The sequence below is a fragment of the Microtus ochrogaster genome, linkage group LG3, assembly GCF_000317375.1.
Source record: "Microtus ochrogaster isolate Prairie Vole_2 linkage group LG3, MicOch1.0, whole genome shotgun sequence".
In the NCBI taxonomy this organism is placed as follows: domain Eukaryota; kingdom Metazoa; phylum Chordata; class Mammalia; order Rodentia; family Cricetidae; genus Microtus; species Microtus ochrogaster.
The window spans coordinates 35,565,125-35,584,215 of record NC_022029.1 but is presented as its reverse complement, the minus strand read 5'-3'; the positions used below and the strand labels follow the sequence as shown (position 1 = coordinate 35,584,215).

General features: G+C 40.7%; 1 protein-coding gene across 1 annotated transcript in view; it reads right to left on the bottom strand.

Annotated features, from left to right (window-relative positions):
• The window catches only part of Map4k3 (mitogen-activated protein kinase kinase kinase kinase 3), a 162,298-nt gene that overhangs the window by 104,888 nt on the left and 38,319 nt on the right, over positions 1 to 19,091 (bottom strand). The window contains exon 2 of the mRNA XM_005360786.2: positions 3,987 to 4,044. Coding sequence (XP_005360843.1) covers positions 3,987 to 4,044 — 58 coding nt within the window. The remainder of the gene's footprint in view (positions 1 to 3,986; positions 4,045 to 19,091) is intronic.

The following is a 19,091-nucleotide window of genomic DNA, read 5'->3' as shown; positions in this document are numbered from 1 at the left end:
AGTCACCACCTACAAAACGGCACCCATACGGTTGGGGCTAACTCTTGTGGTCAGTCACACTTTTCTGGTTAGGTGCTGTGTGCCTGCTCAGGGTTAGGAGGAAAGTAGCTGAGAGCATGCCTGCTGCTCAGCACCCCTGCAGGGCAAGCAGCGAGATGGGTTCCGCTAGGTGTGCACGCAGCCCTGCAGGGCAAGCAGGGAGATGGGTTCCGCCAGGTGTGCACAGGCAGGAAAGCATCGTAGATTCCTGCCGCCATACATGGAGACATTTCTAGGCCATGCAGCACACTGCATGACAGATTTAACTTTTACTCAGATAAAAAGGGTTTCTGTGCTACATGGTGCTTCCCAGAGCTGAGATGGTGAGCACAGCTCTGATTCAGCAGTTCCAGAGCTGGCAGTAAATGTACCTCTGGCATATTGAAAGGCCAAGAGATGTGGAACCAGCATCAAGGGCTGCTGCAACCACAGTGCTTAGGATTTTAAAATATTCCTTGTCAGAAAATGATTTCAGATACACAAGAGGACAGATTCGACATGAAAGACCTCTAAATGAGACACAGTGTGTTTAAAAATGCACATAGGCTTGGGGGAGAGCAAAAAAAAAAAAAAAAAAAAGAGTACAGACAGTTATAAAAAGGGAATGGTTTTTAAAGTAAAACAAAGTCTTTAAAGAGACAGTGAAAATAATATAAGAGTACAGACAGACATAAAGGGATCAAGATAATAAATATTAAAAAGTAATAGAGTAAAAAATTCACATAGAGATAGATAATAATATGCATAATCCAAATCCTTTGTGTATTATGTTTTCTTTGAATATTTTGGCTACAGAGACACAGTTGATTCTGGGGGGCTAAAGGTATCTTTATTTCAAAATTTGAGTTTAAGGAATATGTTATTGTTTTTTGTTTTTTTTTTTTAAAGGTTCCGCTTTTGTTTAAACAGAAGATGAGAACCTGTGGATTCCTTTCAGGTTAATGTGGTTTAATGAAACAAGCCCCTCCCCAAAGGTCTCTGTGAATCCTAAAAGTACTTCACCCAACAAACAGCAGGAAGCAGTTTGGAAAGAACTATGCCTAAATTCCAAGATGATTGCTTAAAAATGTTTATTTTCATTTTAAAAGGGTTGGTTATAATTGATTAATAGTCACAGTCAGTAAATCTCTCTCTTTCTCTCTCTCTCAAAGAGTGGATATGATATAGAAGTGAATACTTTGCACTGGTATGGATCTTGGTCTTATATAAATCTAAGGTCAATTTTGTCACATTGTGTATATGTATTTCTCCTCTTGTTTAAGGCATTATGTTTATGCAGCTAATTTAAAAATGTGACATATAATTAAAAATACAGATTAAGAGATAGTCATTTATAATAGTCAAATTGTAGTCATGTTAGATTTTCTAGATATACAGAGATATATTTCAGATAGATAATCTTCAAACATTTCAAAGACCTACAGAATATGGTATTTAAAATGTTTTAAGAACTTAGACTTTTCTTGACAGTAAGACATGTTTACTTCTGGCAGCACCAATTACTTCAAGAGATGATGGGCACTGAAGAGCCTCCTTTATGGATTTGCTACCCATTTGGGAAAGAAACTGCTCTTGCCTGATGGTGTGCTGTTTAAACTGGACATGCAGGATCTATAGAAAATGACTGGTGAACTTGCTTAAAGAAGGTGAGACAGTCCTTCAGGGTTCCTGCTCCATGAAAGAGTCTGCCAGGCCTTCTGCAGGACACAGAAGAAAGTGACTGACAAATTGTCAATATAGGTGAAACAGTCTTTCAAATTTTCTGCTTCATGGAAAAGTCTGTTGGATACTATGGGCCTGTAGACTGAAGACAGATGCTCCAATGATACAGAAGAACTTTGGTTGGCTGTTCAGGCACCAAGATGTCTCTTTCAATTCTAAAGTTTTAGATGCTGCTTACAATGCACTTTCTGTTTACTTAGGTAATATGATATCCTTCTGTGGTCTTTGAAGAGTTGAAGACAGATAGTTATAGTTTTCCTAAGTTATGATAAAAGATATATTAGATATGAAACTCTCCAGATACAAACGACTAAATATTGTAAGTGTAATGCTTGATACCTGTTTTTTCATATATAATTTTACAATGTTAAAGTTAAAACCTTCCTTTCTAATTAGACAGAAAAGGGGAGATGATATGAGATACCCTTCTGTACATGTGTTGCTTTTATTGGCTAATGAATAAAGCTGTTTTGGCCAATAGTTTAGAGTAAAGCCAGGTAGAAATGTGGACAGATATATATATATAGAGAGAGAGAGAGAGAAGGTGGGGTGAGGGAGACTCTGAAGGGGTAGCTGCTGAAGGAGACAGATGCCAAAACCTTAACCAGTAAGTCAGTCTGGTGGCGATACATAGAATAATAGAAATGGGTTAATTTAAGATGTAAGAGCTAGTTAATAAACATGAGCTAAGGGGCTGGAGAGATGGCTCAGAGGTTAAGAGTACTGGCTGTTCTAGAGACCCTGAGTTCAATTCCCTCTCTGGCCTGCTGGTGTACATGCTGAGTACATACAAAATATATAAATAAAATTTTAACAAAACATGAGATAATCAAACAGTGTTGTAATTAATATAGTTTCTATGTAATTATTCAGGTCTGGGCAGCCGGGAAACAAACAAGCAGTCTCTGGCTACAGTTCCTCATTTCAAATATAAAATTCAATGATGTGTTAAATAAATTGACCAAGGTTTGCAACCATAACTATAACTCAGTTTTAGGACAGTTCCCTCTCTCCATGAAACTTCTCATGTTCACTCACTGATAGTTCACCCTCTGGCAGTTCCAGCTCACTAGCCCACTTGATACCTTCTCTGAGCACTTCACCTAAGAAAATCAAGTGCACGCTCTCCCATAACTGGCTCCTTTCATTTAGCATTGTTTGAATCCGCGGAAGCATGAATTATGAACTACCTTTCTACTCTCTGTACATAACACATTCTGTCCATTTGTTTACCAGTTATAATGACTCCAATGGAGGGGCATTATGAATAATGCTGTGTAGAACCCTCATGTGCAAGTTCTGTGACTTGACACGAAAGCATGACTGCTGAGTCATTATGGCAAATTTAGTTACCCTTTAAGAAAGAACTAGAGCCAGGCATAATGGCATAAATCTTTAATCCCAACACTTCGGAGGTAGAAGAAGGCAGATCTCTGTGATTGCAAGGCCAGCCTGGTTTACACAGTAAGTTCCAGGACAGCCAGAGCCACATAGGGAGACCTGCTGACAAAAACAAACTAACAAAGAAAAAAAACCCCACAAAACCAAAAAACTACAACAACAACAACAAAAAAGAACCAAAGAACTCAATGTTTTCCAGAGAAGCAGCACTGTCTCATCACAGGGAGGTTCTTGTCTGTGGCTTATGTTTTCATTTTTTATTCCCTCTGTTGTTATGGAATTTGTCTTCAATGTGACAAGGCTAGCCATTTCTATTAATCTGTATATGGCCATGAGGCTGTGGTCTACTGGTAAGTTTCCAGGGGGCATTCTTCTCCTTTGGCACCTACATGGCATCTCCCAGACTCCGCCTACTCTCTCTATATCTCTGTTCAGATTTCTCACCTGGCTTTACTCTGCTAAGCCATTGGCCAAAACAGCTTTATTCATCAACCAATAAAAGCAACACGTACAGAAGGACATTCAACATCATATGCTGGGCTCAGAGAAGCAGGAGGAAGAAAAGACAGCCATCTCTCCTCCCCACAAAATGGTGAGAAAGTAAAAGAATAACAATCAAACATTATTAAAATAAGCTTTAACTGTATGATGGTTCAGGCCTGTAACTTCAGGACTTAGAATGCTGAAGGAGGAAGATCAATGGTTCAAGGTCAACCTGAGCTACAAAGACCATTTCAAAAAAACCAAATTATAAAAAATGAAATTACTCTATGATAGCCAATGACGTTCTAGCAACAAGAAACATCAAATTTCAAATAATTTACCTGGTTCCAATTTTATCACTTTAATTGCTGCTAATTCTCCAGTGTTAACATTCCGTGCCTAAAAGAAGAAGAAAAATCATCATGGAACAATGTTGTATAAAAAGGCATTTTAGTTTATTGTTTATTCAATCATACAGAAATATTTTAAAAGCAGAGCTGCAGAACCAATCTACTAAAAGACAGTACTTCCTTTTATAGTGAATTCCTGCACTAATTTATGTGTAAACATTACACCATAGTTACTGTCCACTGTTCTAAATGGTTTAATACTAACTCACTCAATTGTCACAACACTCATAAGGTAAAAACTAATGCTATTCCCATGTTGCAAATAAGACAAAAGAAGCAGACAGAAGTGAACAACTTGCAACTGGTCATGCAGCTGGTCAAGTGGGAGCCCTGGGATTTAAAACCAGGAAGTCTACTCCAGTGTAATTCCTTCAAGCATTACGCCACAGAGCTCTTTATGCAAACGCTGGGAAAACAATGGAGTGGATTAACATTAAAATCTTTAAATGAGAATCTAAATGTGAAAGCAGCCCCCTTGTGACCCTTCAAATCCACTGTTGACAGTAAAAACCATGCATTCACAAATCAAATTCAAGGGGTGAGGGGTGTAGCTCAATTGGTAGAGTACTTGCTTAGCATGCCCAGAGTCCTAGGTTCCATCCCCAACTTGGTATAAATCAGGCATGACGGTACACATTTATCTATAACCAGAGCACATAATGGTGGAGGCAGGAGAATCACAAGTCCAAGGTAATCCTCAGTTACTACAGAGCAAGCTGAGGTCAGCCTGGGCTATATGACATCTGTGTCTAAAAAAGAAAGGAAAGAAGGGAGAAAGAGGGGGGCTGAGGGAGAGAGAAGGAAGAAGGAAGGAGGGAGAAAAGTCAATTTATAAGTTGGCTATGATGGGCATGCTCACCAACCCGAGCACTCAGGAGGATTGTCATAAATTGTAGAACATCCTGAGCTATAGTCACAGCACAACTCTGCCGCCTTCCAACCTCAAAAATCAACCAGATAATAGATTCTGGGTATTTACAATTGTTAACTAAGTAGAAACTATTTTTAAATTTGGGTTTAAAAAATGGCAGTAAATTTAAAATGCTATATATAATTGGATCAGAATATATATTTTAGTTGTTTAATTAATTTTTACATCAGTCTAAAGAAAAAAACCATAATTACATGATTAAGGAAAGATTTTATCATATGGCCAGGATTAGATTTAGTTGCACTACTTTCTTACTGGTAGACTGGGAAAAATCTGCCAATCATCTGAAGTGAGCCAATGACACTTAAGGAACTCTTCTAAGAGTGCCAAGGCAATAAAAATACCAGCAAAGGAGAGATGGCTCACCGGGTAAAACATTTGCTATGCAATGTAAGGACCAGAATGGAGTTCACTTCCCAGCACACTGGAAATCCTGGAGCAGGCTGGCTAGACAGACTAGCAGGCATGGCAAGTTCGGGATTCAGTTAGGGACCCCGACTCAGCGTACAAGATGGGGAGAGTAACTGAAGATGACTCCAGACATCAATTCTGGGTCTCTGAACACATGTGCATACATGTCCACATGCACCTGCACACCTTGTGTCCCCATACCTAAGCAGCATACACATCTCTCACACAGACCAACACATATACTCATCCCCTCCACCAACACACATAAACAAACCAGAAAAGAATCTGTGAAGGTAGATAGGAAGCACAGCCATCACTAAAAATATAAAATCCAGATCCTGCCCAATAGGGTTAAGGTGATGGCTCTTTTGGTAATGTACTTGCTGCACAAGCATAGGACCCAAATCTGAGTCCTTGGCACCCACAGAAAAGCCAGTGTGGAAGCTGAGTGGAGCTGTGCGAGCCTGCAATCCCAGCATTAGATGATCTCTGTTTCAAATAAATGGGAAAGTGATAGACAGTGATGTCAACTTTTGGCCTCAACACACAAACACACATATTTGCATGTGCACCTGCACACACACATACAGAAGCACATACATACATACATACGTACATACATACAATACACGCTATTTTTTAAGAGTTACTGTGGTGGTACACACCCTTAATCTTAGTACTTCACTTGGTGGGAGGGAAAGGCAGGTGAGTCTCCAGGAGTTCAAGACTTGCCTAGTCTACAAAGAGAGTTCAAGGTCAGCCAAGGCTACAAAGTGAGACTCTGCCTAAAATTTAAAAAATAAAAAAACCTATTCTTTCTGTGGTAGTTTGAATGAGACGCCTTACATCCCACCACACCCCTGACGCTGTAAGTCTCAGTTGTTAAATAGCAGGTCCCCAGCTGGTGGTTTGAAAAGGATTAGGAGTGACCTTGCTGGAGGTGGTGCCATCCCCAGTGCACTGGGTGCCTCCTTCCTGCTGGAGGTGTGAGCTCTCAGCTGTTCCTGCCACCACGCTCTCACTCTGCCATCACAGACTCTAAACTCTGGAACTCTAAGTCCAATTAAAGACTTTCTTCTTTAAGTTGCCTTGGTCGTGGTGTTGCATCAAAGCAACAGAAAAGTAATTAATACACTCTCTATATGAATTGAAAAATTAAAACAATTTGTAGGGAAAATTCATTTAAAAATCATTTTTTGGGGGGGCATGGGAGATGGTTCAGTGGTTATGAGCACTGGATGTTTTTCCAGAGGACCGAGCTCAGTTTCCAGCACTTACATGGTGGCTTACCACCAGCTGTAACTCCTAGTTCCAGAAGATTCAATGCCCTCTTCTGGCCTCCAGTATATAATCTCCATAACTAATAAATACGATGCTCATTAGAGTCAGAAGAAACCAGATCTGAACATGTCAAGCCCAAGTTAGTTTCCCTTAAGAGAGACAGACTTCCCAACAGCACTGAATAACTGTTCCTTTCTGCAGGATGAGATATCACATAATCAACGAACTCAGAACCCCCTGAGGGCATGCCCATAGACAAGGGCAGGGTGTACCTGGGGACACACAGGCCTCTCTCCAGCTCCTGTCACGGAGTTCTAAGACTACCACAACATGGTGCTCTCCTCCCCCTCTAACATCTTGCCTCCTTTCCTTCTATCCACGTCGTCTAAACACCTGCAAGCAAAACAAGATGCTACTTTCCCACTCTTAAAACTGGCCTCTTTAAAAGTCTCACTTGTCTACTGAAAAGGAACTCAGAGTATGGGTGCTCTATCGTGGAACCGCAGACCTTGTGGAGCAACGAGTGTGGCTTACTGACCAGAGCTGAAAATCTGCTCCCAGTGACCACAGGAGGGCACTTTACTGACAAAGTAACACAAGATGGCTGCTGTGCTCAAAGAAATTAGCTAAAACTGATTTACTCAGGGTGTTCAGTAGCAGAGAGTCAGCTGAAAAATTCTGACAGTAAACTCCTGGTGAACAGGTGACCTAAAGACACTATTTACTACTCTATGACTTATTAATACATTCAGAAAATCTGCCAAAAACTTGCTAGAAAGTAATAGTTCCAAACTTAGGTTTTTTGGAGTTAATTCTTTAAGTGGATAAAACCCAGGCAGTTAAAGTGTTCCTACTCTTCTTGCTTTCTGAAATGTTTCTCAGTGTGTAGCTAATTTGGCAATACTGAGCTGTTTCACTATGTGGGGGTGGAAGTTCAAAGGAAAAGCCAGGAAACTTCTATTTCTGAGCCTCTCCTCACTGGAAACCATGTTATCCATGGAGGAACTTTAAGCATTATGATCATGTCATGCATCGTAGTGGTTGCAGGCATGTGACTCCAGGACTTGGGATGCCGAGGCAGGGGGACAAGTGCACTGTCAATCTGGGCTTTGTGACCCTATCTTTAAAAAAATCATTTATTTGAGTGAGTCAATATTATCTCTAATATTTATTCTTCAAATAAGCATGGTTAACACCGTATTAAAGCTTAAAGTCAGTATTAATAACAAATCTCTCCCACCTCTTGAAGGGTGAAACCGAAGAGAACTGTTGTGAGCACCTGGGCCTAGTCCCTGGCTGTACCACTGCTCAGGCCACGCTCCCAAGGTGAGGCTCTTGAGGAAGGAGTGCACAGCTCTGCTCTCCACTCTGCTCTCAGCACAGTGCACACATCACGCTCACAGCCACTCTCGATGTGTCCTCACATATTCAGAGTTAGGGTGCACCAGTTTTCATCACCCTACCACCACAAAACAAAACAAACCCTAGACCACGAGCTGGTCGCTCTCACTCTCTGAGTATTCTGGATAGCTCACTAAATGGAAGTGAACAATACGTGGTCCCTGGTAACTGGTCTCTTTCACTCAGTATATTTTCAGATTCACATAGGTTTTACTCCAAATACTATTCCACCGCACAGAAATGCATGTAGGGTTTCCACTCATCAGCTGAAGGATATATGGAGTTACTGGTAGTTAGCCTTTAGTGTCAACCCGACTGAACTTAGAATTCCCAGGAGACACACTAAGGGTGTGTATGTGGGTGTTTCCAGAGTACGAAATAAGGAAGAAGACCCACTCTGATTGTGGGTAGCATCATTCCAAAAGCTGAGGCCCCAGACTGAACACAAGAGGGAAGAAAAGGAAGCCAGATGAGCATTCCCTGCTGTTCTGAGGTGTGATATGAGGGGTCCCAGGTCCACGCTACCAACGCCATGGAGTTACCTGCAGCCATGCCTTCATGTCTCATTCAACCAGGGACCAAAATAAACCTTTCCTCTCCCTTAAGTTGCTTTTTGTCAGGTGTTTTGTCAGAGTGTCAAGAAAAGTCCCTTAAACACATGGGTTGTTTCTCTACCTGTCTGTTATAAATACTGCTACTATACTACCATATACATACCTAAAACACATGGGTTGTTTATCTGTTATAAATACTGCTACTATATACACTACCATATACATACCTAAAACACATGGGTTGTTTATCTGTTATAAATACTGCTACTATATATACTACCATATACATACTGAAAACACATGGGTTGTTTCTCTATCTGTTATAAATACTGCTACTATATACATTACCATATAAATTTTTGGATAAATCTGTTTCCAATTGTCTCAAATATATACCTTAAATGCACTAAGAAATTTTTCAGGTATAATAAATATTTCAGGTCTAACACTTTGGAGAGCTACCAAATTGTTTTCCAAAGCAGCTATAGTGTCTTATATTATTACTACCAACACATAACATTCCAGTTCCCCTACATCTCTGAAAATCTGTTACTTTAATTTTTTTTACTGCAGCTCTCGAGTGGGGATGCCCACCTCTGCCTCTTGAATACTGGCATTACAGGAATGCACCACCACACCTACTTCATCCACTTAAAATGCTTTGCTGTCTACACCTTAGGTTGCACACTACACATTTTCTCACAATATGAGCTGTTTTCTTTTTCCTCCCTGTCTCAATGGAATACCGGGCAAGCACATTACCATGGACCTACCTAAACTTTAGCCCTGTCTTCCTTTATTTCCTTGATGCACAAAGGTTTTTATTCTGATGAAGTCCAACTTGGCTTATATTTTGTCACGTCTGTCTGTCTGTCTGTCTGTCTGTCTGTCTGTCTGTCTCTCTCCCCTTCTCTCTTTCCCTCAATTTCTTCCTCATTCCTCCCTTCCTTTCTTTTTGATTTTTTGAGACAGGGTTTCTCTGAGTAGTCTGGCTGTCCTGGAACTCACTTTGTAGACTTGGCTGTCCCAGAACTCAAGAGATTTGTCTGCCTCTGCTGAAATTAAAGGGATTCTTCATGATCACCCAGCTTCTGTTTTTCTTGATAGTTAAGAAGGTTGTAGTCACAGATCTCTCTGCCAACAGTCTTTAGTTTCCACCCTTACATTAAGGTCAATGATCCACTTTTAGTAACTCTCTATGGTGTTGTCCTGTAGGGAGTTTCCAATTTCATTCTTGTGCATGTGGATACCAAGTTGTGAAATACAGTATTTTTAACTTCAATAAAACCCTTTATTATCTGACTCCCAATCTTTCTAGTCATTTCCAAGATTTTACTTTATGCTTTGGCCAAACCAAACACGCTGTGGTTCCCCAGTAGTAGCCACACTTTCACCCCAGCCTCCTCCCCTGGGCCTAGATCCAAGACCTCATATAGCTAGATCCCAATCTTTACAGCTAGTCTTAGGTTGTCCTGCCCCTGACCCTTTAACTTATTTTTATTAAGGCATACCCTAGCCCCACACATTTCCACAGATCCTAGGTAACCTTTCTCAAACTAGAGAGGCCTGATGTGAACCCTGCAGGTCTACAGTTTACAGGAAGGAGTTCTTGAAAACTCTTGATCTCAGATCTGCTTAAGAACCTGTTGAGAGAGCCATAGGAGGCTTTTTCAGATTACACTAGTTTGGGAACGAGCTTTTCCTGGGCTGATTCCACACTGCTGAGTGATGCTTGAGTACAAGAAGAGCCCTCTGCATTAGGAATATAGGTAAACAACACAATAGAGGAGTCTGGCCGTGGGCCTAGGAGCGCGCCAGACACCACAGGAAGTGAGTCAGGGACTGACATCGCTGGGTGCTGAGCACCTGGAGCTTTCAACGCTTCATATATGTAGAAAAGGATGTTCAAGGTGAACATGAAAATGTGGTATGAAATGATAGCTAAGAAATGCAGTAAGCCATGGGATGGATCTGAGCAAGCAATGGCTACTGTGCCTTCTTCCTGATCCTGCTAACCTATGCAAAAACAAGACGGTTGAAGTGACAATTTCTAAGAGTCCTTCTAAAACATTTACAACAAATGCTTTTATTCTAAACAGATTCCAACTGGCAGGCTATATAAAAACCATATGTTTAAAACACAAAACAAAACTAAAAAACCAAAAATCCATTAGCATTAACTCCGACTCCACAGATTTCAAGCGGGACCCAGGAATCTGTACCTAAAGTCACCAAGCTACTTCTGACGTAGTTGGGTCTGACCAAGCTACTTCTGACGTAGTTGGGTCTGAGAGCCTGGCCACAAACACCTGCTCTATTTGAGCTTTACATGACGTAGCTCAACTCCTAGGTCTGATGGCTTACAGAAGATGATGCCATTCAGGCTGAGATTTGAAAGACAGGAAGTGTCTTTCAAAGAAAAGCGATGAAGGAAAAAGTCAAAGAAAGAAAAGTGACATCAATACCTCATCTGCCATCCTCTGGTGATGTATCTGTTTCCTAGTCCTTTTCCAGTGTTGTAATTGGGTTATGTTCTAATTGAAGTCTGAGTGGTCTCACACATTCTAGATACAGCTTGTTATTTGTTTGAGCAGGATGTTATTGGACTAACATGGCACCCACACCCCACTCCCATGTACACATTGAAATCCTCACCCACAGTATCTTAGAAAATGACCATATTTGGAGACAAGTGATTTAAAGACATAACTAAGGTTAAATGAGATCGAACGGATCACTGCTTACTCAATATAACTGATCTGATATCTTTTCAGAAAGAGGAAGGGACAATAAGATCACGGGCACATAGAGAAAAGGGCTGTAAAGGCACAGCAAGGAGGCAGTCGGCCATCTGCAAGCTGGGGGGACCCCAACCCTGTCAGCATTGTGAGTAGACTCCAGCTGCTTGGGGCCTGTGTTACTTTGTTATGGCAGCCCTAGCAAGCTAAGACATAGTAAACCTTTTGGATTTGTCCAATTTGTCTTATTTTCTTTTATGGATTGCACTTTTAGTGCCAGTCCAAGACCTTATTGCTTAAGCCTATATCCAAAGATTTTCTCCTGTATTTTATCTGAAAAGCGTTGCAGCTATATTTAGATTTATTTCATGACATTTGATTTCATTTTTGTCTAAGGTTCTTGATTGAGGTATTTTATTTGGTTTTGCATGTCAAAGTCTAACTGTCCTGATTCTGCTTACTAAAAAAACCACTCCTACTCCATGGAGCCGCCTTAGCCAATATGTGTGTGGTTTCATTTCTACACTCTATACGGATACTTTGTGTTGTGGTGACTCCTCACTTATGACAGAGTCTTGCTTTGATTTCTCCAACTTTTTCAGAATTGTTTGGCTATATTAAGTGTTTTGTTTGATTTGGTTGGAACTATCTTTGCCCCATTGTGCTCCATCTGTGAACATTACAGGCAGGTCTCTGTTTAGGTTTCCTCTGGTATCTCATTAATTTTTACAGTTATCAGCAGAGAGATCCTATGTTATTTTCTTTTGGGTTTTAATAGTCACATGTGGCTAATAAAGGCTGTTTTAAACGAAAGTATGACACTGGAGACAGTTAAGTGACTCCATGTGAATGAATGCTGCCATCAGAATGGGTGGCACCACAGACAGGACTGTGGGGAGGGTGGAGCTCTAAAGAAACAGTCAATGTAATGAAGGGAAGCAGAGCAGAGAGTGGGGCAGATGTGCACAGGAAAGAGATTAAGACCATCTCCAAGCTGCCTTCATCCCTGAGGACTTTCCAGTTCCGTATCACGACTCTTTCACAGCCTCTCTTTTCTAGAGTTAATCTCAACAATGGCTCTTTGCTTTTTGAAAGCAGACAATTAAAGATCAAAGTTTCTAGGACCTTCAAAAAGAGAGAGAAAATAAACAGGTGAATGCAGTAAGTTTACAAAATGCAGCTAGCAAATAATGACTGGATACAGTCCTGGAAAATCATCTTCAGATGATGAAACAGAACAGCTAGCTCGAGCGAGTTCAAAGACTTATTTTGAATTCTGGAATTCAAAATGGACTTCAGCCATACCAACAACACAATTTTTTTTTCTATCCAAACAACCCCTTATAACTCTGCACGGTTATGATCTTACTTTTTAAATTTATTTTCATGTATTTGGCAAGGGATGGGTATGAGCCTCCAGTGGCCAAGAGGTGTGGGATCCCCCTGGAGCTGGAGTTACAGGTGGTTATGAGGCACCTCATGTGGATGCTTGGAATCGAACTCAGGTCCTCTAGAAGAGCAATTAAGTGCTCTTTACCATTGAGCCATCCCTCCAGTCCCTCAATGATACTATCAGATCACAAGTGTCAACCAATAAAGTGGATAAAAACATCTAGGATATGAAAGGCTAAGCAACCAGGTTACCAAACCCCAGCTTCCTGTTACAGAAACAACATCTCCAGCTAAGTAGTGTTCAGACTCCAGAACCTGTAATAACCACTTGTGGCAGGCTGGAACTATAGCTCAGCTAGGTGGCATAGTCTCTGCCTAGCGTGCATCAGAGCCTAGATTCAAATTCCAGGACTGCTTAAAATGAACAAAATCACCAAAGATTTGGCTTTTGGGAGTATGTTAGATGAGATAATAAAGAGTTCTCCCATTACAAACACCTAGTTCCGGGCCAGTGGAATAGCTGAGCAGGTGACGTTGCCTGCTGCCCAAGATGCACACTGATCTGAGTGATCCTGGAACCCTCCTAAGGATGGAGAGACAGGACCACCTCCAGAGTTTCCTCCGACCTCCACATATGTGTCATCACACACCCCGCCCTCCCTCACATGTATACTAAATAAAGCTTTAGAAATAAATAAATCAAAGCCAAAGACAATGGCTTATCTTCCAAGGAAGAGCAATTAGAAAAACAAAAGCCAGAAGAACTGCCAGATGACACTGCTCTAAAGAAAACTGTATCTAGTTAGAATCACATTCTCAGAGAAAAAACAGCACTCATAAAATAGGACAAAACTAATATTTCCAGTAAAAATTGAGTTTACCACCAAATGATGCACAAAAATGAATTCTAGAAAATGTATAACATAAGACTCAGAAAGAAAATTTGAAATGAAAGAAATACCAGTAAAATTTAGTAATCTTGGGTAAATATAATCAAATACTGATGGCTACAGGAAACAACGATAATAATGATGTCTGTCTAATTTTTGCAACTTTAAAAAGACTGACTAAAAATATTAAGCGAAAAGGAATGGGAATGAGCAGGGAGTGAGGACTGAAGTGAAATCTTCTCAAGGACCCCGCACCATTTAGAAGCTGCAGAGCAGCTAAGTCAGAGTCCTGTAACGAAGGTAAGGTAAAGTTTACTAAATAATTAAAGAACAATGTAGGGCTGGAGAAATGGCTCCGTGGGTAAGGGTGCTTATTTGGTTGGCATGAGGGCCTGGGTATGAATCCCCAGACTCAAGTAAAACTGGGCATGGCCACTTGTGCCTGTTACCCAACAACTGTGGAGGTGGCTAGAATCGGGAAGCTTTCTGGGACTGTTGGCTGTCAGCCTAGCTCCAGGTCCAATGAGAGCCATCTCAGAAGCACAGGGTGGAAGAGTCACAGGACATCCTACATCCTTCTGTGACCTTCACATAGGTACCTGCACACATAGACATGTGCACAGACACACACACACACACACACACACACACACACACACACACACTTAAAACACAGCTACTGGAAAGACAAAGTAACCCTTCATTGAGAGGGACATCACCACATGTAATAGACAGGAGATGATGGTATTCAGAAGGTAGATGCCCACATCCCGTTAAGTCTACCAAATGCCACACAATGACAGTCCTAGCCAAAATACCAACTGCATGTTATGGTTCGGATGTTTGGTTGTATAACCCAAATTTGATGTGTTGTGGGCTTAATGTCAAGCTTAATGTAGCTAATGGGAGTAATGGGAGGTAATGTGAAGCCATGAACAGGTGGGGCCCAGGGAAGGTTCTCAGTTCAGTGGAATGTCCACAGAAGGAATTATGGAACCCCAGTTCTCTGTCTTTGGGAACATTTACCATGCTGCTGTTAGGCCCTTGCCAGAAACCAACACAGCCACCTAGACTTCAAGTCTTGAATTTTTTTAGCTTCCAAATGTGAGATTAAAATTTTTCTTTAAAAAATTGACCTGCCTCAGGTATTTCAGTACAGTAGTGGAAAACAGGCTCATACTAGTACTGCAATGGCAAATACTGTATACACCTACCAAAGGATAGAAGGAAACAACTCAATACAGAAATTAAATAACTCAATAAAAATTATTTGTTGATCTCATTTGAATAAGATTTTTACTCTCCACATCAACGTACACAGATACTTAGTTGGTAGTTTGAGGTGAGTTCCAGGACCTATGATTTTGATGTCACCCAGGTGACTGATCCAATCAATAGTGCATCAGTCAGACACTGAGTGGTCAGGGCCCAAAAGACTCCACTAATGGGTAGGCTCTGGAGGAGCAGGCACTCAGGACTCAGAAAACAGTTTCCATGCACACATCATCAGCCATCCCCAAGTCAGAGCCTGGGGCACTAGCACAGAAAGAGCTCCTCAGGATTCACAGCTATAAAAGCAGAAAAGTACATAAAGTTTTCTTGAAACACAGTAAATGGAAAACAAAACAGCTCAGAACCTGCATTAACAAAGCAATCCAACCCACAGGCTACAAATCCACCACACATGAACATGGTGGGGAAGTCTGTTTGCAGAAACTCAGTCCACATTTGACCTTCTTCCCTGGAGCCCTTCTCTACCAACTCCTCTCATTTGGGTGGGATGTGGCCATCATAGAACTGAATGGGGAGGACTCTCCATGGCCCAGAAACACTGCAAATAATGCACACTGGTTCTTCTTCTACAGACTATGCACAACAGTATAAAACAGGTTCTGAAGGAGGAACAAAAAAGGTTTGGGAGACAGCTCAGTTATTAGCAGCATTCCCTGCTCATCCAGAGAACCCCCGGCTTAGTTCCCAACATCCACATGGCAGCTCATAACCTCCTGCAATTTCAGTTCCAGGGGATTTGGCACCCTCTTCTGGCTCCTTGGGAACGAGGAACACATATGATTGATATACATACATAAACACAGGCAAACACTTAAACATAAAACGAAATGACACTTCTCTGAGGGCTGAAGAGATGACTCAATACACACGACTAGCAACTTGAAATCACCTGTACTCTAGCTCCAGGAGACCCAATACTTCTGGCCTCTTGTTCCCACACAGAGACACATAATTTAAAAATTAATAAGTATGTCTTTAAGAACCACTTCTCTAAATAAGCCCAAGTCCTTCTGTTTATTGATCTGGAGTTCAGGATGTCAGGTCACCTTCTCAGGCTGCCTCTACCTGCTCACTTGCTTTAGCTAGAGAAAACTGGTGTTTTCTCTAATGTAATGTAATGAAAGGTCTTTTCATTACAGATGAGCAAATAAAATGTAACTAAAAACTGGGGCAAATAAGTAAATTAAACTTAATACCTATGTATGCAGATAGCCATATCACTACTAAAACATACAGTACTCTACCCAATAAAATGGTCTCCTTACCAGCCTCTGTAGGTAACTGCAGCCACACAGGCAGGATAGCAGCACACACACAGACACACACAGAGTGACTTTATGAAGCTTCAGTTACCTTTGGTCAACTTTGGTCAGAAAATATTACATGCAACATTCCAGAAATAATGAACAATGTACTAGGCAATCTTCATTATACTGTTACAAATATTGTATTATATTGTTATTAGTGTGTCAAATTAAACTTTATTATGGGCAAAGATATATATATCAAATATATATAGGATATATAGAGATATATATCTAATATATATTGGAGGTATATATCTAAAAATATATCTATAAATATATCTAAAAAATAATAATGGCTATATGGATGGATGGTCTGGTACACACATACACAGCAATTGGCACTACCTGAGGTTTCTGATACCCACTAAGGATCTTGAAACACAACCCAGCAAATAAGGGGGTAAAAAATGTACTGTAAAATTTAGCACTATACATTTCAGAACCTCATTTTTGTCGGTTGTAACTAAAAGTTCTATTTTTATATAAGTTTATATAACAGCAAACTTCATTTTTAAATTTAAAATCCCTTATCTTTAGATGTGAGATAAGTAAAAATAAAAGCAAACCAACAAAAAAAAAAAAACCACCTTTGGCTAAATAGCTACCTGTGAAGCCTGGATGTGCATCTTTTATTGCAAAACAATATGAACACATATGCGTTTTCATGATGCAAAATTTTAAAGTCAAATCAAAAGAGCGTTACTCTGATAAGCTCCAGGAAACAACAGAGACCTTCTAGTTATGCTTTAAAGGGTTTTGACGACTCCTCCCACTTCATTTTTATAAGAGAATGACTGGCAGGGGTACATGCCACATGCAAAAAAAATTTTAAAAAAATTAAAAAAAATATAAAAAGTCCTCCTTTTCCCAACATCCTGCAATGGCATCTCATTTGCTCTTGTTCTTCTGGTTTTTACTTCAAATTAAATTCTCGGGACAAGAAGAAGATGAGGCCAGGGAAGTGCAGTATACTTCAAAGGACATAGGTCTAGAGCAGGCTCTAAGATCACCTGATGAAGATGGAGCAAAATAGTTAAATTCTGTCTCTTCAAGGCTGCAGGTCTCCATGGCAGAAGCTAGCAATAGCTGTACTGGTATTTCCTGAAAACGCCCTGTGGGTTTGGGTCCTGCTGCAGAGCCGTCCTCAGAAAAGAGACAGAATAGCACAGCACCACTCGTTAGGCACGGTGAGCCTGAGCTCACCCAGGCTGCAAATACCCAGACGGCACATTCTCAGACCACTATCAGCTTGTCCAGAAGGACAGGAACAGACTGTGATGAAGACAGTCAGTTCCGTGGATACGATGAGGGAGAGTAAGATCTTGAGGCCAAAGACACAGTGGAGACCCATAGTGTTAACAAATACTATCTCTAGGTACCAGTTTGATGCAAAACCTATGGCTCCTCATGGCAAATCTGGCACAGACCTTGACAAGCTGACACAAGGAAACTGGAGAAAGCACCACTCCAAAGCTTCTCACATCAGGCTTTCCTTGTGTGGGGCACATGGAGACCGGATCCGTGAAATCCTCTCATCAGTCTCCCAGAAACAGGAAGTTCAGCATACAAATACAGACAAATCACAATTTGTCTCTTAAAAAAATAAATCATTCCCATTTTAATTATAAAAGGGGACCTCTCAAAAAAAAAAAAAGAAAGAAAAAATAAAAGAAAGAAAATAAATCAGTCTTATATACCAGTAGGCTCCACATCCATGAATCCAATAGATCCAGTAATGGAAATTATTTGGGGAATTACTGCATCTGTACTGGAAGGATACGGGTTCTCATTTCTGCCATAATGACTATCTACACAGCATTTTCTTTTATGCACTTTAAGTGCAGATGCTCACTAAAGAATACAGGAGGACATGCCAATGCAAATGCTATAGTATTTTATGTAAGGCACTCAGCCATATGTAGACTTTGATACCTGGTCCCAACTGGGAGGCATGGAAGGAGTTCCCTCAGATACTGAGAAGCAACTGTTAGCTTTGCTTTTAGCTGTCCCTAATTCCAGGAACAATTAGAATCCCTTTGGAACATTTTCTAACATCAAGAAAACTGATAAGCAGATAGTATGTGCTGTGCAGCTAAAAAGGTAAGTAGCAAGGTGATGGCTCATATGCACTATAGTTTGAACCCCAGCCCCATCATTTATTACACACATAAACATAACATACTTATTAGTTGTATGATAAAGGGCAAGATCCCTAACATAACATGCCAGTCTTTTTATCTATAGCTAGACATAATCCAAGTTAGTCAGGATCTACAAAACAGCTATGAACAGCACAGAGAGACAGCAAGCAATCATTAGTTTTAGCTATTATTCTACTCATCATGCCCACACATAAACATAAAACACTTTCATCTTAAACTCAGAGAAGGAGGTGATGTTTAGTGTCTTTGTAGCAATGGTCTGCATTTCATGAGTAAAATATAAATATTTCCATAATGAGAATCTGTTTAAGTTTTTGCAAGGTCAAAATCCCAGCACTTGGAAGATAGAATCAGGAAGACAGACTTGGCTACAGAGATGCCTTGACTGGTGTATTAGTTACTTTCCTGATGTTGTCACAAAACAGCCCAGCCAAGACAACCTAAGAAAGCGAAAGCCAGTGTTTCCACCTACAGATCCAGAGTGGAGGAGTCTGTCGGGTGGGAAGGCTGGCAGCAGGAGCAGGAGCTGCAAGTGTGGCGCTCTTAAAAGCTTTTGAAGTTGGACCCAGTGACATACCTCCTCCAGCAAGGCTGTACTTCTTTAACAAAAAAATCAGAACCAACAAGTGGGGACCACATGTTCAAATACCAAAGACTGCAGGGGATATTCTCATTA